The 21,643-nt window shown below is 38.7% G+C and overlaps 1 protein-coding gene across 1 annotated transcript; it reads left to right on the forward strand.

Annotated features, from left to right (window-relative positions):
* The first annotated feature begins 4,931 nt into the window (after positions 1-4,931).
* On the forward strand, positions 4,932-20,825 carry LOC129061490 (zinc finger protein 14-like). Its single transcript, XM_054562154.1, has 5 exons — positions 4,932-5,269; positions 8,502-8,520; positions 18,296-18,422; positions 18,621-18,681; positions 19,073-20,825. The coding sequence occupies exons 1-5, from the start codon at positions 4,932-4,934 to the stop codon at positions 20,823-20,825; spliced, it is 2,298 nt and encodes a 765-aa protein (XP_054418129.1).
* Positions 20,826-21,643: the final 818 nt, after the last annotated feature.

The following is a 21,643-nucleotide window of genomic DNA, read 5'->3' on the forward strand; positions in this document are numbered from 1 at the left end:
GAGGAAGACTACACCCTGTGCCAAAGGTGAGCCCATTGGGTGGTTGCTCCTGAAAGAGCAGGTATTCAAAAAGGAAGGAAAAGAACATGGCAGAAAGGCCGCTGTAGATGCCCCACTGAGCACACAACTCCTCATTCCAGAGGGCTCGCTGGGGCCCTTACGTAGCTCTGATACTGTTGCCCCTTCACCTACTGCAACACAGATCCTGACCCACCAGGATACAGGGACAAGAATCCTGGCCTCATTGTGGCACAGCCAAGGGATTAGTTCAAGTTCAACTTAAGCCCAGAGCCCTTAAACTTTATAAAGCAATGACGGGGAGGACCCTAACCCTGATTGCACTGTTTTGTGGATCTCTAGAGCAAAAAATTAATAAATATCAGAGTATTTATTTATAAATTATATAGTTTACCAAAAAATAAATATGCAGGATCCCCCCTTCCTTGAAGTATATCTAGTGCCCCAAAAAATAAAACAGGGAAAGAACAGCAAGGAGGGAACAAAAGGAGAAAATACTGAAATGGAAGTCCACAATTTGAATTAATTGGAAATACAGAAAAAAATGCTAAAAGAACTTACACAACAAAAACGAAATAAAATAAAAGGAAAAATAAATTTAAAATATGAAAAAATATATGAAGTGAAATTATTTGGCTTTGGGGTCTCTACCACATAGATCCTGAATTGATTTTATCATCTGATAAAATGCACTAATTCACAACCCTTAATGCAAATAATCAATACTGGGACTCAGGTTGCATGTACTGGGATCCCACTAGAGTTAAGGAAGATATTCCTGACAACTTTGGAGGAGTTACTGAGTATAATCCAGGGAAGAAATGGGGCTGTTTTACATTAACTATGAGAACTATGGTATTACGTAAATTCCTCATGGTCATACCAACCGTTGTCTTAAAATATCCCACAAAGAGCAGCAGTGGGCTGAACTAATGAGTTATAAAAATAAATTTTAATTTAGACTTTGACATATTCAAGTTATATAGACAGCACGGGACCCCACAGTCTTTACCTCCCCCCCCACCCCGCTGCCCCGTTATATGACTGCATATGACCCAATGTAAACTGAACAGGGACTTGAAGGATTGAAAACCATTGAATAATATCTATTTAATAAAGAAGTGATTATCTCCACTGCTTTTTATAGCAGCTGAATTTGGCCTGATCTTAAACCTGAGAAAAACGAATGACGACAGCTCACGCTGGATTAAGGCTGCGTTTGCACCAAATAAGCCCTTACTCCCAGGCCCCCAACATAATGGAAATTACTGCCTCCATCCACTCAGCAGCTGCTAAATATCCTGTCATCACAGATTTGACTGTGTTTATTTTGCTCGGTATCTATGACAGCAGCCTCTTAGCTGTCGATGGCCTTCACCTCTGAAGGGACATGACACACCTTTACCTGGTCACCTTCAGGGACGTCAGCACCACTGCCCGCACACGCGGTGTCCGCAGGCTGGATGTGAGCTGTACCCACCCTGCTCCAGGAGCACGGGTGTGACATTGCACTAATGACATCCTCCTCTGAGGGTATTCAGGACATAAAAATACTGACAAAAAGAGCTCATAGAAAGGGGAGAGGCCATTGCTGGGTATATTGGGTGAGGCCCTGGTCCCTTGTTTAAATTCCTAAAAAATATTTGGTAATCTCGGTCCTGCTCCATCCTTGATACAATAAGTAAAGAAATAGCTGTTGTCCCTTTTAGCACCCACAACATTGTCTAGATTCTTTTGGTGCTTTGGAGGCAACATAGCCTTTGTTTACACATTGCACTTGAGTCCATTTATGTTGTTTCTTGCAAACTGGCCCACCTTGAATGGTAGGTACTCCTACAGCAAAACCAAAAGGCACTGGATTTGGTCAAATTACCATACCACAGGCACTCCCATAGTGCGATCAGACACTTGTTTCACAGTAGAGCCTTCAGTGACCTCCAGTCATGCCTCCTGGTGTTACCCATGATGGCCTTCAGTTGTCCATAGGCTTCTGATGCAAGAAACTGCCTGAGGCTCCAAGCTCTATGCCATTAGAGCTGCAGTTGTCACTGCTTGTTGAGCTATCCTAAAAATAGTCCTGAGCATGTGACCCCTTAGGAAGCTACCCGTTATGCCCTGGGACCTGTAAACAGCACCCCAGAACTCTGCTCCACTATCCAGACCCCATGAGACAAGATATAGCTAGACCTGGGCCCTCTGACACCTCCTACCAGGAGGGGGCAGCCTCCCCTCTCCTCAGTGCCTCCCCAGGTGCTGAAGGAGGTCACCCCTTTCCTAGACCTCTAGGCTCCCTGGGGAGCGCCTTAGGGCTCCCTGAGTTAAAGGAAATGAGTCCATAGACTTCAGGGATGGCACTGCCTCCTTCGTACATGATGAAGCTCAGGCAGAGTTACTTCTCTCCTTAAACTGGAACATCATTTTAAAGGATGGGACTCAAGGGTCCACACGACTGACCAAACGTCAGGCAGTCGTCTTAGCACTGACCAGCACTTGGCTTCGTCGGCCATGTTTACAGACTCTTGGATGATTAAGAGTTGCCCTTTTGTGATAAAAGAATTCTGGGACCGTCTTGCCACACAGTTACCCACAGTATAAATCAAGGTAACACCTGTCTCTAGACCCTAAATTAATGTGGCCTCACCAGGACACTTCCATTAGTTTTGATCTTTTTGTGTTTTGTAGTCTCTGGGCTTTGACAATGTAAAGTGAGGTGTGTCTAGCTTTTCCTTATCATGTAAAATACTTATACTGCCCTAAAAATCCTCTGTGCGCCACCTATTTTTCATTTCATTCCCCAGGTCCCTGGAAACAAAAGATTTTTCTAGTTTAGTCCTTTCCAGAACTTTCCTTAGACTTCTGGGACAGCATTGACAAGGACTAGTGAGGGGGGAGGTCATTGCCTTCTTTCTGATCTTAGCAGGAAAGCATCTAGTTTTTCATCATTAAGCACAATGTTAACTGCAGGTTTCTGGTCTTTATCCAGATGAGGAAGTTCCCTTCTATTTCTAGTTTGCTATCATAAATGGATTTGGGATTTTGTTAAATGCCTTTACATTATCATTTTCTCCTTTTTCATTTCTGATGTGAATGATTTCTGTCTTTTTATTCTCAGCTTGGATAGGTGTTTCTCAATTTCTTTAATCTTTTCAAATAACCAGTTTTTGGTTGTATTGATTTTTCTCAATTGGTTTTTGATACTTCTGTTGATTTATTCTTTAAATTTTATTACTTCTCTTCTTGTGCTTGCTTTGGGTTGACTTTGCACCCCTTCCCCCCTCCCATTTTCATAAGATGGAGGCTTACATCATTGATTACAGAGCTTTTGTTTTCAGGTGCATGCCTTCAAAGTATTTCTGTCTAGGCACTGTTTTTGCTGCATCCCACAAAAATAAAAACAAACAAAATGTCTCTTAACAGATGGAAAGATAAACAAAAAGTGTTTTATCCAAACAATGGAACATTATTTGGCCAAGAAAAAAAATGAAGTATGTACATGCTACAATATGGTTGTCCCTTGGAAAAAATGTGAGTGAGGTCGATCACAAGATCAAAAAGGTATAATTCTGTTCATTTGAGAGCCCAAATAAAGTAATACATAGAGACAGAAAATAAATTAGGGGCTCCTAAGGCTGAGGATTGGAGGAGGAAGCTGGGCATTTTGGGAGTCATAGCAGAGTGTAGATGAGTTTGTTTTCGGAGAGGACAAACGTTCAAAACCTGACTGTGGGGATGATTGCTCACACCTGGGACTATACTAAAGCTGTTGCATTGTACCTTTTACATGGGTTTTACCACATAGTATGTGCATTATATACCCATAAAGCTGTTTACATAAATAAATAAATGCATTAAAAATTTCACAGTCCAATCATTTAGGCACATAAGCACTTCCAGATTAAAACATCGCTATACAGTTACTTTGTGTGTATGTGTATGGTGAGAAAGCTTAATCCACGCTTAGCAAATTTCAAGTATACAGTGTAGTATATGTGTATCAAATCATCATGTTGTGATCTTCAGATATAGACAATTTTACTTGTCAATTATACCTCCGTAAAGCCAGAGGAGGGGGGAGGAAAAAAGTTTCCATATGTATCCTAAGTTTGCATAATGATTTACTCTTTTTCTAATTATCAGTGAAAATGGGGGTCAATTGTCTTAGGGATATTATAGTCATTTAAGTTTCGGAGTTCTTCCAGGACGCAGAAAAAATGTAAATTTCCTTCCAGCGTAAAATATACATCTGAGAATGTAATGAACACATCTCACACCCGTGGTGAGACTGAGAAGAGTCCGCGCACCCACGCTAGGGCCCCAAGGTTCCACTTCCCACCAGAGCCAAGAGCTCCGAGGCAGAACTGATTGGAGGTGAGGAAGAGATTCCTGGGAAACATCAAAGATTGAAATGGAGCCATTACATTAACAAATCGTTATTACAGATGGTGAGATCTCATTAAGTGTCCGTGTTTCTAAAGATTCTCAGTGCCACGGATGGCCTGACAGCCTTGCACCAAGCCCTTGACCTGGAGAGGACAGAAATCTTCTTGTTCCAGTGTGGCCTGGCTTGGCTCTTCATCCTTCTGTTCTGTACTTATCTGCACCATTTGGAAACTGACTCAGGAATTCCCCGTGCACACCTGTGCCCACGTGTGTACAAAAGGCTGGGCAAATACAGTTTGGTCAGCCCCAGGACCGGGAAGAAGTTCTGTTTAAAGTCCTGCCGAGGGCTGTCACTCAGGCAGAGCGCCCTCAGCAACTGTCCAATCAGGGGTGCCGCTGGGGCAGGTGGGTGGGGTGAGGCACCCCATGGGCGTGGACTTCCTCACTACCTGCTGGCCAGGCTTGGGAATGCACGTCGCCTGTGTTTAACGGTCCCTGGTGACCGTGGTAGGCTCTGCGGCGCTGCGGTCTGGATGGGGAGTAGAAGTTTGGGCAGGACTCCAGTAGACCTAGGAAACCTAGAAATGGTGAGTGTGCGGGCTGGGTGCGAAGACCGGGAGGAGGGGCTGGTTGGAACTGGCTGGAACCAGCTGGAACCGGCTGTGGTAGGACTGCCCGCCCCCGCGCGTTTGGTCAAGTGTGGAGTCTTCGGACTCCGCTGGAACCTTAGCTCCTTCCAGCCGCACAGCAAGGGGGCCGGGCCGGGAATCGGGACGTGGAGGTTCCGTCTGGACACTGAGCGGCGACTTCGGCTTCGTATCGTCTCTGGGCATCCCTGCACACACAGCCCCGCGCCTGTCCGGGTGGTGCGGTGACCACAGGGAGGGTCACCCGGGGAAAGCGTGACTGGGTCTGCGGAGTTTGTGCATGGAAGGAGCTGTGGTCCGGAGGGTCCCCAGTCCCTCCTTTCTCCCGAGGGGGAACCGTCTTTTTATGAGTTTTCTAAATGTTTGGGTAGCAGGATCTCAAATGTAGGACCTCGCTCCCCCAGATTGGCCCTACTAAAACTGGCAATAAATCCTCAAATTTCCAGATCAGTCCTCGAATTCCTAAAGCCAGCTTTGCGTCCCTGAGTTACAGCATCGTCAGCTGCCCTCTGGCGTGCGTTTCAGACAGACTCAATATTTTAATTGCTTATTTAATTTCTTTACGGAACAAAGGAATGCTCCTTTTCAGAGATTAATATTTGTCTGGATGTTTTGTACCAGAGGAAAGCCAATAGTAGCCACCTGGAAGACGTATGAAATCCCCTTTCCTTTCCCCCAGAACCTTTCCTGGCCTCAGACATCCTCTGGGAAGCCCTTCGGGTGGAGGCTCCTCTTTGGAAACTTTCCTGAGTGTTCTCTGCTGTCAGCACTGCCCCTTCCCTGGGTCTGTCACCTTGAAAACATTTATGGACTTGTTTAAGTCTCAGTTTTTAATAAGGGTAAAATATATTTGAACCAATTGAACTTGAAAGACTTCCAAGCAAGCAAAAGAGAATTCAGAAAAAACCAAAATATTCTAGTATTACATTCCATTTCTAGAATTTTTCTTTCACTCTTCCAGAGCATGTGTAGGAAGTTTCGGAGATTTGTTTGCTTTGGCAGTGTTTTAATACAGTTCCAGGGCGTAGCCTTGCAGAGCAGAATTGTTCAAGTAGATTCATGAGAAAAGCTTCCTGGCGGCGGAACTGGGGAAGCAATGCAGGGCCTTGGGTGGAGGCGGGTGCTGATGCCCTTTCTATGGATGTGGTTGTGTCTATTTCGGCTTAGACATTTCTAGATTTCATGTTGAAGTTTGCATTCAGAGTATAATTTGTATACATTGAGAAGTCTGTGAAAATCAGGTGTTTTTGTCTCCTTGAGAAAGTGTTTATGAATTGGGGAGTTCATTTGGGTCCGAAGTTAAGCTGAAACAGGCTGAGAGTTCCCTCACTTGCAAGAATGAAAGACCTGGGGAGCGAGCGCTTCCATGCTTAGGGGAGAGGAGGCAGACAGAGCTCCCACAGCTCACTCTGCTCAGGTGTCCCTGCCCTCTTTCCCCTGGGGCTGACCCGCTCCTGTGGTTCTGTATCAGCAGGGGCTGTCTAGACCCTTAGTGAAAACACAGTCAACTTCTGAGTGTGCCTTTCCTTCTGAACTGTAGGGAAGCAAACTTCTCATCTGTCTTGATTCCAATATTGCTATTTCATTTCATTGGATTCCTTTCTCCATTGAATATTGCAGCCCTTCCAAAGCTTTTGAAATATAATTTGATTGGGAGATACTGTGTGAATAAGGCAAGAAACTTGGGGAACCAAGTAGAATTAGATTTAATTATGGAAGAGAACCAGAGGATGGGAGATGGGTGTAGTTTAAGTTCTCAGGTGATTTTTTTCCATTTTTTAGGTCAGTTTTTGTATGTCTGTGACTCTAGAGAACTTTGACATTGAAAAGTCTATACAATTCTTAAGGCAAATGAATTTCTGTTTCAATGGATGTGAGGGAAAAAAGCAGTTGAATTTCTATTTTCATTGATATAAGAAAAACAACTTAAAGCTTATGGACATCTTTGAATTTTCTAGTTTATTTCAGGGCTTTATATTGCAAACCCTGCTGCACTATAATATGTTACTCAAACTGGTACTGTGTTCCTTGTCCTTTTCATCAGAAGGGGATTTGGGAATTTTTGATGGTCTGCAATTTTATATTTTTTATTGTTTAAAGGAGTACATCATAGAGTGGGGTTCTGTATATGAAAAAAAGTAAAAATTAATTTAAAATAATGATTAAGCATAGGAGATATGGTATATATAAAATTTTCTCCTTATTTTAAATAAACAGTGCATTGGAGGGTTGATTAAATTTCTAAGAAATCTAACTTAGGAAGACTTCCTGATCACATATCGTGGTCCACTCCGGTGCTCTAAGTTTAGCCATCCGCAAAACAATAGTTTTAATCACTTCTATATATATTATCCTGTTAGTGTTTATATAAAAACAATCCACTACAAATGAACATTTTTTATACTTGTGTTTGTTCTTGTCATGAGTAGTCAGGCTCCATATGTTTGATGTTTCGCTCCTGACCACCTCTGCCTCGGCCCTCCCCTTCCCCCTGGTCCTTCCTGTCTGTCTGGCTGCTGAGAACCAGGCGGCTCCTGCTCGTCAGCTGCTGCTTGGCGGGAGCCCTCCCATGAGCTTTGCTGCCCTTTGTTGTATTGTTGACATTGCTGAGCCTGGGTTCTATACTCAGAGGACTTCTTTTGTCAATGAGTGCAAGTGTGTAATGAACTTTTTTTTATTGTGTATGCTATTACAGTTGTTCCCACTGTTTTTTCCCCTTCCCCCATTCACCCAGCCTCACCTTCTCCCCTCCCTCAGTCAACTCCTCTATCATTGCCCATGTCCGTGGGCCATGCATAAATGTTCTTTGTTTAGTCCTGTCGTATATCCAGAGGACTTTGAGTTGGCAGTTTTAGTCATTCCTTGTTATTTTGGAGCAGGAGTTTGAGAATGGAGCTCTCCTTACAGTGGTTTTGGGTCACTGTTCTGGTTGGAGCCTATCTGTGTGTTTAGAGTGAAGGTGTGATTCAGGCTGAGTTCTCTTTAAGATGGAGGTGCGCGCTAGGATGATTAAATCCCATGAGTGATGTGGCCACTCCTTAAAAAGCAGGCATTTTCTTTCTCAGTTAAAAAAAAGTTTCATTATTTTTTTTATTAATGTATAGTTGACATACAATATTATATTAGTTTTAGGTATACAACAGTGCTTTTACACTTAGGTATTTCACTATGTGACAACCAAACCAAATTAAATATAGTAACCCACTGTCACTGCACAAACTTATATTATTGACCATTATTCTATGCTGTGAATTACATCCTGATGATTGATTTATTATATTAACTGGAAGCCTGGATCTCATATTTCTCCTTATGTTTTTTACCTATCCTACCAAAGTGCTTTTTAAAATTACTTATTTATTTACTTTTTTAATCCTCACCTGAGGACCTTTTTTTTTTCATTGTTCTTTAGAGAGAGAGGAAGGGAGAGACAGAAACATTGATGTGAGAGAGAAGCATCGATTGGCTGCCTCCAGTACGTGCCTGCTTTGGTTATGTGACGACACTCCAACCAACTGAGCCACACGAGCCAAGACCCAAAACTTTTTTGGGGGGGCACCTGTCAATTGTTCTTTGTTCTATGAGTCTATTGCTGTTTTGTTTTGTTTGTTTGTTTTTTTAGATTCCACATATAAGTGTAATTATATGGCATTTGTCTTTCTTTGTATGACTTTTTCACGTAGCATAAAAATCTCTAGCTTCATCCATGCCATTGCAATTGACAAGATTTTATTATTTTTATAGCTGAGTAATATTCTATTATTTATATACTTGTGTGTTTATGTCGGTATGTATCACATCTTCTATTGTTCATAATATTGCAATTAACATAGGAGTGCAAATATGTTTTTGAATTAGTATTTTTGTTTCATTTGGATAAACACCCAAAAGTGGAGTTGCTCTTTTGAATGGTAGTTTTAATTTTAATTTTTTGAAGAACCTTTATACTGTTTGCTATAGTGGCTGCACCAATTTACAATCTCACCAACAATGCACAAGGGCAACCCTTTTCTCTACCTTCTTGCCAATACTTGTTATTTGTTGACTTTTTAATCATAGTCAATCTGATACGTATGAGGCGCTAGACACAGAGAACAAATAGGTGGTTGCCAGAGGGGAGGAGGGTTGGGAATGGGCAGAAAAGTTGAAGGGGATTAAGATGTGCCAACTTCTAGTTATGAAATAAGTCATGGGGATGTAATATACAGCCTAGGGAATAGAGTCAGTAATGTTGTAATAACTGTATGTGGTGACAGGTAGTTACCAAAATTGTGGTGATCACTTTGTAATGTATATAAATGTTGAATCACTGTGTTGTGCATCTGAAACTAATATCGCATGTCAATTCTAAATAAAGATAATTTTTCAAAAAAGTGGTGAGGGCAAGAACTAAAAGCATTTCCCTTAAGATCAGGAATAAGACAGGGGTGTCCATTTTCACCACTCTTATTCAACAGTACTGGAAGTCCTAGCCCCAGCAGTCAGACAAGAAGAAGAAATAAAAATCATCCACATTGGAAAAGAGGTAGTAAAACTGTCATTATCGCAGACAACATGATACTGTACATAGAAAACACAGGGTTTTCTTTGTACATAGAGACCCCATCAAAAAATATTAGACCTAATAAATGAATTTGGCAAAGTAGCAGGATACAAAATCAATACTCAGACATCAATGGCATTTTTATATACCAATAATGACCTATCAAAAAGAGAAACTAAGAAAACAATCTCATTTACTATTGCAACAACAACAAAAATAGGGTACCCAGGAATAAATTTAACCAAGGAGGCAAAAGACATGTACCTGGAAAACTAAAAGGCACTGAGAAAAGGAATTGAGGAAGATACAAATAAGTGGAAACATATACCATGTTCATGGATTGGAAGAATTAACATCATTAAAATGTCCATACTACCCAAAGCAATCAATAGATTCAGTGGAATTCTTTTTAAAATACCAGTGGCTTATTTCACAGGGGTAGAACAAATATTCCAAAAATTTATATGGAACCAATAAAGAACATGAATAGCCTAAGCAATCTTGAGAAAGAAGAACAAGTTGGAGGGAATCAATACCTGATTTTAAACTATAAGGCCACTGTAATCAACATAGTCTGGCATTGGTATAAGAACAGACACATAGATCAGTGGAACAGAATAGAGAGCTCAGAAATGAACCCACAGCTTTATGGTCATTCATATTTGACAAAGGAAGCAAGAGCATACACTGGAGTAAAGACAGTCTTTTCAATAAATGGTGTTGGGAGAACTGGACTAGTACTTGCAAAAAAATGAAATAACCACCAACTTACACCGTACACCTGAATAAACTTAAATGTTTTTAAATCCATTTAAGTTTTAAATGGATTTAAAAAACTTAAACATAAGTTGCAATATCATAAAAACCCTAGAGGAAATTATAGGCAGTAAAGTTTCAGATATCTTGTGTAGCAGTAATTTGCTGATGTATCTCCTAGGGCATGAGAAACAAAGGAAAAAATAAACAAATGGGACTAGGTCAAATTAAAAAGCTTATGTACAGTTATAGAAACGATCATCAAAATGAAAAGGGAACCCGCTGTATGGGAGAACATTCACCAATGATACATCACACAAGGGTTTAATCTCCAAAATGTATGAAGAATTGATATGACTCAATACCAGGAAGACAATCCAATGAAAAACTGGGCAAAGGACCCGAATGGATACTTCTGCAAGGAGGACATACACAGGGCCCATAGACATAGGAAAAATGTTCAACATCACCAGCCATCAGAGAGATGCAAATTAAAACCACAATGACATCACCTCATACCTGCCAAAAATGGCTATCGTTAATCAACAAACAAGTGTTGGCATGGATGTGGAGAAAAGGGGAACCCTAGTACACTGCTGGTGGGAATTCAGACTGGTGCAGTCACTGTGGAAAACAGTATAAAGTTTCCTCAAAAAATTAAAAATGGAACTGCCTTTTTACCCAGGGTTCCACTTCTGGGAATATATCCTAAGAATCCCAAAACACCAATTTGAAAGAATATATACACCCCTACGTTCATTGCAGTGTTACTTACAATAGCCAAGATTTGAAAACAGCTTAAGTGCCCATCAGTAGATGAATGGATAAAAAAGCTGTGATACATTTACACAGTGGAAAACTACGTGACGGTAAAAAAGGAGGAATTCTTTGTGACAGCATGGGTGGATATCGAGACTATTATGCTAAGTGAAATAAACTAGTCAATGAAAGACAAATACCATATGATCTCCCTTATAAGTGGAATTTAATGGACAAAATAAACTAAAGGCCATAGTAGAATCATAGGCAAAGAAACATGAAATAGACTGACAGCTGTAAGACGGGAGGGGGGAGGTGGGGATTGGTTGAAAGAAGGTGAAGGGATCAGACAAAGAACATGCATGACCCGTGGACATGAACAAAGGTGTGGGGATCGCTCCGTGGGAGTCGGGGGCAGGCTGGGTGGAGGGAGTCAAAAGGGGAGAAATTGGGACAACTGTGATAACAATAAAATATTTAAAAGAATAAAGTGGAAAAAATAAAAGCACTTTGAACAGATTTAAAAAATAAAATGTGGTGAGGGCGGACATTCTGTCTGGTTCCTGATATTAGGAGAAAAGCTCTTAGCTCTTCAGCATTGAGTATGTTAGCTATGGATTTGTCATATATGGTCTTTATTATATTAAGATATGTTCCATCTAATTCCATTTTGTTAATAGTTTTTTTTTAATCTTAAATGGATGTTATATTTTGTCAAATGCTTCTTTGCATCTGTTGCCGTCATCAGGTGATTTTTATTTTTGTTACTGTGGTGTGTTATGTGGATTGTTTTGTGGATATAGGGCTGTTTTTGCATCCCTGGAATAAATTTTACTTGAGCATGGTATGTGATACTTTTAATGTATTGTTGAATTTGGTGTCCTAATATCTTCTTGAGGATTTTTACATCTATGTTTGTCAGAGATATTGGTAATTTTTTTTTTTCATAGTGTCTTTGTGTGATTTTGGTGTCAGTAATACTGCCTTGTAGAGTGAATTTAAAAGTGTTCTTTTTTCTTCAATTTTTTGGAACATTTTGAGGAATATAGGTAATACTTCTTTAAGTTTTTGGTAGAATTCAGCATACTGTTAGGTCCTGGATTTTTGTTTATTGGGGTTTTTTTCATTACTGATTCACTTTTCTTACTAGTTATTGGTATGTTCAGATTTTCTACTTTTTCCTGATTCAGGCTTGGAACATTGTATGTTTTTAGAAATTTATACATTTCATGTTGTCCAGCTTGTTGGTATATTCATGAATAAATACATGATTATTTGTGTTTCTGTGATGTCGGTTGTAACTTCTCTTTTGTTTATGATTTTATTTATTTGGGCTTTCTTTTTCTTTTCTTGAAGAGTCTGGCCAAGGGTTTATTCATTTTATCTTTTCAATGAACCAGGCTTAGTTTCATTGATCTTTTCTGTTTTTTGTGTGTATTTATTTCACGTATTTTCACTCTGCCCTGGATTACGTCCTTCCTTGTGTAAGATTAGGTTATTTGACATTTTTATTTTGTTTCTTGAAGTAGGTCTGAATCACTATAAACTTCCCTTTTATAATTTTTTGCTTTGTCTCATAGATTTTGGAAAGCTGTGTTTTTATTTTCATTTGTCTCTAATTATTTTTGATACTTACTTTGATTTTTTTTGTTAACCTCTTGATTATTTAGTAGCATGTTGTTTAGCCTCCATGTGTTTGTGTTTTTTCTAGTTTTCTTCTTATAATTGATTTCTAGTTTCATACTATTGTCATCAGAAAAGATACTTGATATTTCAATCTTAAATATATTAAGATTTGTTTTGTGGCCTAATATGTGATCTTTCCAAGAAAATGTTCCAGAGACTTGACTTGGGGTGGTGAACACACAATACAGTGTACAGATGATGTGTTTTAGAATTGTGTACCTGAAACCTGTGTAATTTTGTTAACCAGTATCACCCCAATAAATTCAATAAAAAAAGATAAAATAATTGTATGTGCAGTTGAAAACAATGGGTATTCTTTTATATTTGGATGGAATGTTTCTGTAAATATCTACTAATTCCATCTGGTCTAATGTATCTTTTAAGGCCAGTGTTTCCTTGTTGGTTATCTGGATGATGCATCCATTGATGTCAGTGGGTTGTTAAATTCCTTGCTATTACTGTCATGCTATCAATCTCACTCATATTTATAATGACTAGTTTTTGCTTTAGGTACTTAGGCATTTCTCTGTTAGTTGCATAAATGTGTATAAATGGTATGTTATTATTATGTAATGCCCTTCTTTGGCTTTTATTAGAGATTGTTTTGGGTGGTTTTGTCTGATACAAGTGTTTCTACACCAGCTTTATTTTCATTGCCATTTGCATGAAATACCTCTTTCTTCTCTTCCATTTCAGTTTGTGTGTGTTTTTAGATCTGAAGTAATTCTTTGTAAACAAATATGTGTGGCTCCTGTTTTTATTATTCATTTAGCCACTCTGTCTTTCGATTGGAGAATTTAGGCCATTTACACTTAAAGTAATTATTGATGGGTATATAATTAATTGCCATTTTATTAATTCCTTTCTAATTTTTTTTGCAGTTCTTTATTCTTCTTCTCATGCCTTTTCCCCCTTGTACATTGATGACTTTCTTTATAGTGTAATATTTGTATGCCTTTCTCCTTTTATGTGTGTGTGTACCTGTTAGAGGTTTTGGGTTTGTGGTTACCATGAACCTCACATATGACAACCTATGTTTATAGTAGTCTACTGTAAGTTAATAGGCACTTAAGTTCAACATATTCTAAAAGCACTACATTTTTTACTCATTCTCTGCTCCCCACATATTTTATGTTTTTAACATTATACATCTTTGTCTATTACCTTAATTAATTTATTCCAGATACATATGATTTTACTACTTGTCTTTTAACCTTCATACTAGCTTTATAATTAGTTGATCTACCACTATTACTAAATGTTTGTCTTTACCACTGAGTTTTTAAAATCTTATTTTTAGTTCTATCCTTTTATTTTTTGCTTATAGAAGTCTATTTAGCATTTCTTTTAGTGCTAATTTAGTGGTGATGAACTCCTTCAGTTTTTGCTTATCCAGGAAATTGTATTTCCTTTAATATGAATGATAACCTTGCTGGGTAGAGTATTGTTTGTTGTAGGTTTCCCTTTTATTCTTTGATTATATTACACCATTCCCTTCTGGCCTACAAAGTTTTTGTTGCAAAATCAACTCATAGTCTTAAGGGAGCGCCCTTGTACATAACTGTTTTTCTCTTGCTACTTTTAAGATTCTCTCTTTATCTTTTGGAATTTTAATTATGTGTCTTGAGGATTTCTTTGAGCTCATTTTGTTTGGAACCCTCTGTGCTTCCTGACTTAGGTGTCTGTTTCCTTCACCAGGTTAGCAAAATTTTTGGCCGTTATTTCTTCAGATAGGTTTTCTATCTGTGTGTGTCTTTCGATCTGAAGTGGGTCTCTTGGACACAGCATATATACGGGCCTTGTTTTCTTTGTTTTCTTACGTAGTCAGCTACCCTGTGTCTTTTGGTTGGAGCATTTAAGTCATTTACATTTAAGGTGATTACTGATAGATACCTATTTAGTGCCATTTTATTGTTAGACTGTTTTCCTCTCTTTCTTTTCCTTTTTTCTTCTTCTTAAAGCAAGCCCTTTAATATTAGTTGCAGTACTGGTTTGATGTTAACAAACGTTAGCTTTTTCTTGTCTGGGAAGCTCTTTATTTCTCCTTCAGTTTTAATGATAGCCTTACTGGGTAACATAGCCTTGGTTGTAGGTGCTTGCTTTTCATCATCTCGAATATTTCATGCCACTCCCTTCCAGCCTGAAATGTTTCTTTTGATGACAGTTTAATTGGTGCTTTTTTATAGGTAACTTCCTGCTTTTCTCTTGTGGCTTTTGGGATTCTTTCCTTGTCTTCAAGCCTTGCCACTTTAATTATGTGTCTGGGAGTAGGCCTCTTTGGGTCCAACTTGTTTGGGATTCCGTGAGCTTCCTGGACTTGTGTGTCTTTTTCCTTAACCAGATTAGGGAAGTTTTCAGTCATTGTTTCTTCACATAGGTTCTTTATCCCTTGCTCACTCTCTTCTCCTGGTCTTCCCATGATGCAGATGCTGTTACGCTTCGTGTTGTCCCAAAGGTTTCTTAAACTTTCCTTATTTTTTAAATTCTTTCTTCTTTTTGCTGTTCTGCTTGGGGTTTTTTTTTCCTACCTTGTTTTCCAAATCACTGATTTGGTTCTCTGCTTTATCTAAAACATACCATTTATTCCTTCTAGTGTATTATTTATTTCAGATATTGTGTTCTTTATTTCTGACTGGTTCTTTTTTATGGTTCCTATGTCTTTTTTTTCATGCTGTTAAGTATCCTTATAGTCATTCCTCTAAACTCTTATCAAATTGCTTGCCTCCGTTTCACCTAGTTTTTCTTCTGGAGAATTCTCTTGTTCTTTAATTTGGGGCCTGTTTCTTTGTTTTCCCATTTTGGCTGCCTCTTTGTGTTTGTTTCTATGCCCTAAGTCAAACGCTGCGTGTGACGGGCCCTGGGCAACCTGTTTGGAGCTGTCAGTGATCCACAGCGTGTGGCTCCTTCTGCTGGGCCTGGGTGTGTGCGGATGACCACTTTCACTCTTTCTGTCTGTTGTCCTTGTTTAGTGTGTTTTTGTCTTCCTCCTTTTACTGCCTTCCTTGGCTTTAATTGAGCATTTTTTCTCATACTTTAAACACATATTTTAAAACTTTTGGTGCTTGCCGTTGAATTTTGGGGATACATTTAACAACTCAGTCACCTCTTCTGTCAAGTCACACCATGCTGTCAGATCACTGTCTTCAAAGCGCCCCCTTCTGTCTCCTTTCTTGCACTGCTGTTACTTAGTGCACTTACTTCTTAGCATATAATTGTCAAATACATTGTTGGCTATGTTATTTTAAACAAAGTATCACCTGTTATATTAATTATGATAAAAGCCAGAAGATATTTTACCTCCATTTATTCCTTTTCTAATTCACCACCTTCAACATTTACATTATTTCTGCTGAATTTTTGTTTCATTCAAAATAGGTGTAGTCATGACAGATTTTTCTCATTTTTGTCTAAGAAAGTTTTATTTTTTATGTTTTGAAGGGTAATTTTGCTTGACCCAGAGTTATAGGAGAGTGGTGTTTTTCTTTTAAAACTTTAAATTTTAAACTCTCCTTTTTTTCTTGCATGATTTCTGATAGGAACTGTAATTTAATTCTAATCTTTGTTTCAATATACTATTTCTGTCTTTGCTTTTTGTCTATGTTGAATATGAGATAAGTGGTTGTGCACTTTTGTTGTTTTTCATTTTTAGTGTGTTATTTATCATTATTTTTAGGAAAGTCTCCCTGATTGTTAGTTCACTGGTTTCTTCTATATCTTATCTGTCTTTCCTTTTCCTTCATGTATTCCCATGATATGTATTTAAGTTTTCTGTTTAAAGAAAGTACCTAGGGTTCATGAATATTGTGTTCTGACTTTTTTGTTATTTTTTTCTTTGCATTAGAGTTTGATGAGAGATATATTTTTTGAGTACAGGTAATGTTAAGAACATGATATTTGAGGCATATTTCAAAGTATTGTGTTTATTTTCTCTTTACCAATATTGGGGATACCGAGCCCTGATCTAAATTATCTGACGGATTTAAAAAGAGAAGTTCAAGTTTTTTTTGCTCTTTTATTGTAACATCAGAAATAACAGCTCCCCAGATACTTCAGTGCCAGACCAGACACTGGAAGTCTCTGACTCCCACTTTTTCATCATTGACTGCTGACAGCTTCAACGCCCCACCACTTCTCTTTCCCCTTGTGCGCCCCCTGTAGGGGATGATGGGAAAGCCTGAGGACTTTCTCCTCTGCAGTGGCAATAGATCGAATCCTCTCGCAAGCTCCTGCCCTTTTGTGTGAGCTCTCACCCCAGCCCACCCTCTTACCTCAAAACAAGAAGTCCATGCACTTTTGCTTGTCCTCTAAAGTACTTTATCCTTTCCTGAGAGGCCTGCTGTACTCTCCCAAGACCTCAACTGTGGATAACATAAACTCCTCATGCTCTGTCGATAGTGTGTGCTCTCATTATCTGAGGGATCCCATGCTCAGGGGCGGAGCTGTCATGCCCCTTTACCAGGGAGCTTGGAAATGACAGAAGAAAGGAGGGCATTGCCTAGGCACACAAATAATACCCGTGTGTTACAATTGTCTATAGTATTCAATATAGCAATGTGCCTACAGGTTCAATCTGCTATATCCCGTAGCCTAGGTGTTTGGTAGACTGTACCGTCTAGGTTTGTATACTCTGTGTGTTCCCACAGAGATGAAACAGTTCAAACAATACATATCTCAGATCATACCCCCATAGATAAGTGGCACCAGACTGTAACTTTCTAGGCCATCATAGTGGACAGAGAAAGAAAAGAAGAGCTGAGTCTATAATCAGTGTTGCATAAGAAAAAAGCAATACTGGTCTGTATGAATATTATTCAGCCAGCTACAGATGATGACTTTTAATGACCTGGAGATCTTAAAGATGATATGGCTCCCTGGGCCTTGCTAAAACTGGCATTGTCATAGGCCTTCTGGACTCATGTTTGGCGATGGAAATAGAACAGAATGCTTCCAGTATTCAGTATGTATGTGTTCACTGAAACCTTTTGCAGAGTTAACCCTGTGCCTCCTGAAGGACTGCAAATGGGGGGTAATAAAGAAAAAAGATTAAAATTTTTTTTCACAAGGAATTGACCACCTTAAAAACAATTATATAGGGGTGCACAAAAATAGGTTTACAGTTCATATGGAAAAAGACATGCAGGTTGTGATTATCACAGTAGCTTTATTAACCCACTTAAAACTGTAAACCTGCTTTTGCCCACCCTGGTATCTGTCTAATTTCTGTAGCATTTCTTTCTATTCCCAACATGCTCTGAACCCTGCCAGTAGAGGAAATACATAAAATATAATGAGATCACAGTCAAGATGTGCAAATAATTTCCATGAGTTCATGATGGTGTCAAATTTATGAGGAAGCAACTGTGGACAGAGAATAAGTTTTTGATGGTGAAGTCATAGATTGAATGTTTGGAGATGAGAGGATCATATGTAACCTGCCTGTAAATGGAGTCTCGATGGTCAGTGCTGTCATATAAATTGTACTGTACGCATATTTGTGGTGTTTTAGGACTCAGTGACATTTGAGGATGTGGCTGTGAACTTCAGTCTGGAGGAGTGGGCTTTACTGGATTCTTTGCAGAAGAAACTCTACAGAGATGTGATGCAGGAAACCTTCAGGAACCTGGTCTCCATAGGTAAGGATGACAGCCTTCACTTCCTCATCTGAAAGACAAGTGTTTCTTACCCATCAACGTTGTGCTAACATGTAATGTAGGAATAGAGGACATTGTTAAATAAACTAGGCATAGTCATAGTCAATATAGAACTAGAATCTGATAATTTTTCTATAATTTCTAATACTTTAGAATCATATTTCTTGGTCTGCATTTTAGGGAAAAAATGGGAAGATCATGACATTGAAGATCAGTACAAAAACCAGGAGGGAAAATGTAGGTGAGTAACATTCATAATAGCAGTATCTCAGGTGAGAAATCTGTTATGCTATGAAATTTTTAAAAGAATCAACCTGAACTACCCCTGCTTCAAGTTAATTACTTCTCAAATGTTTTTCACCAAATTACTTTAATGTCTATAACATAGATGTCCAGTGTTTGCAAAATAGTTTACATGGAAACAGCATCAAGGAAACCTGTGTATGACAGTTGCTGTTTTGATGATAGCAAGGCTGACGGTATCCTCCAGAGCTTTTAGTGTATTCGGTGTCCCACAATTTGGACAAGAGAATAAACCTAGATTTTGCAGTAAATCATGAAAAGGTAGTTCAAATACTCTAATAAATATAAAATTATTAACACAGAGATTAATAACGTGCTTGTTTTTACAGGAGTCAAATGGTAGAGAGACTCTGCGAAGGGAAGGAGGGTAGTCAGTGTGGAGAAAACTTCAGCCTTATTCCAAGTCTCAGTATGAAGAAAACACTTCTTGGAGTAAAACCATGGCAATACAGTGTTTGTGGGGAAGTCTTCATGCATCACTCATCCCGTAATGGGGACATCACATGTCACATGGGACACAGGCTGCCTGAGTATCAGAAATATGGAGAGAAACCATGTAAATGTAGTATATGTGGGAAAGTTTTCACTTATACTCAGTTTTTTGAAAAACATGAAGGATACCACAATGGAGAAGAGTCTCATGAATGCGAGGAATGTGGAAAAGCCTCCATGTGGCTCAAAAGCCCTCAAAGACACATGATCACATGTACTGCAGATACTCCTTATAAATGTAAGGTATGTGCGAAAACTTTTAGTTGTTCAACTTCTCTTCAAACATGTGAGAGAAGCCACGCTGGAGAGAAGCCCTATCAGTGTAAACTCTGTGGAAAAGTCTTCCGATATTATAAAAGTTTTCAAAGACATGAAAGAAACCATCCTGGAGAGAAACCCTATGAATGTAAAAAATGTAGTAAAGCATTCAGGTATCCCAGTCATCTTCAAATACATGAAAGAACTCACACCGAAGAGAAACCCTATGAATGTAAGGAGTGTGGAAAGGCCTTCAGATCATATAGTTCCTTACAACCACATGAAATGACTCACACAGGAGAGAAACCCTATGAATGCAGGGAATGTGGAAAAACATTCAGATATTACAGTTCCTTACAAATACATGAAAGGTCTCACACTGGAGAGAAACCATATGAGTGTAAAAAATGTAGTAAAGCATTCAGTGCTCCTAGTTGTCTTCGAAAACATGAAAGAATTCACAGTGCAGAGAAACCCTATGAATGTAAGGATTGTGGAAAAGCTTTCAGATTTTACAGTTCCTTACAAACACATGAAAGGACTCACACAGGAGAGAAACCGTATGAATGTAAGCAATGTGGAAAGGCCTTGAGATATTACAGTTCCTTACAAATACATGAAAGGATACACACAGGAGAGAAACCCTATGAATGTAAGGAATGTGGAAATGCATTCAGATGTAACAGTTTCTTAAAAATACACAAAAAATCTCACACTGGAGAGAAACCCTATGAATGTGAAAAATGTAGTAAAGTATTCAGTACTCCTAGTAACCTTCGAATACATGAAAGAACCCACACTGCAGAGAAACCTTATAAATGTAAGGAGTGTGGAAAAGCCTTCAGATATTATCGTTCCTTACAAACACATGAAAGGACTCACACGGGAGAGAAACCCTACGAATGTAAACATTGTGGTAAAGCCTTCATTTGTCGTACCACCATTCAAAGACACATGAAAATGCACACTGGAAATACACCTTATCAATGTAAGGAATGTGGGAAAGCATTCACTTGCCTTAGTTTGTATCAAAGACATGAAAGAACTCATACTGGAGAGAAACCCTATGAATGTAAACAATGTGGAAAAGCCTACAGAGATCACAGTTCCTTACAAAGACATGAAAGGACTCACACTGGAGAAAAACCCTATGAATGTAAGGAGTGTGGAAAAGCCTTCATTTGTAACAAAATTTTTCGAATACACATGCTGAGAGTGCACACTACAGAAAAACCATATAAATGTGAAGAATGTGGGAAAGACTTTAGTCATCCCTATTCCTTTCGAAGACATGAAAGGACTCACTGTATAAAACCTCTTGAGTGCAAATAGTGTGGGAAAGGCTTCCGTTGGTCCACATCCTTACATGTAAAACTCCCACTGAAAAGAAATTTAAAAAATTAAAATGAGTAGTAATATAAATTAATTTAGTTATAGTGTTCTAGAAAACTTCTTAAAAATTTATTTTTAAAAATTGATTTCAGAGAGCAGTGGGGAGAAAGAGAAATACCATTTTGTTCCATGTATTTATGCATTCTTTGCTTGCTTCATGTTTGTGCCCTAACCAGGGATCGAACCCAGAATCTTGGCATATTGGGACAGTGCTCTAACCGACTGAGCTATGCAGCCAGGGTTATTCTAGAAAACCTTCAAGATTACAGAATTGTTATTAAAATAGTAAATAAATTATATTCACCAGGTTTCTTTGCGTGCATAATGGGACATGGGATTTCTAGTATAGTAGATCCTTTAAAAACTCAGGAGTTAGGGGAAACTACTATTTTCCACTTAGTTGAAAATTTGTGTATAACCTGAGCCAGCCTTCTGCATAAATGAATACTGAGCCAAAGATTGAAAATACAGTTGACTCTTGAATAGCCCAAATTTGAAGCTACACAGGTCCACATTTTACATTCTGCATGAAAGTGGACCTATGCGTTTCAAACTCATGTTGTTTAAACAGCATCAGTTACTTTTAGAAATAAATATTGAGGTGAAATTATTCTGCAATATGTCTTTTAACAGTTACATAAAATTAATAGGCAGTAAGGTTTTATCATCAGTTAATAATGTTGTCTCTACATTATGAAGCCTGTTAGATCCATGGGTGAGTTCAAGTTTGTTTCTAATAGACAGTTAGGTTTAATTTT

The sequence above is a fragment of the Pteronotus mesoamericanus genome, unplaced genomic scaffold (assembly GCF_021234165.1).
Source record: "Pteronotus mesoamericanus isolate MK-2021 breed Mesoamerican mustached bat unplaced genomic scaffold, CSHL_Meso_final scaffold_636, whole genome shotgun sequence".
NCBI classification, from domain to species: Eukaryota; Metazoa; Chordata; class Mammalia; order Chiroptera; family Mormoopidae; genus Pteronotus; species Pteronotus mesoamericanus.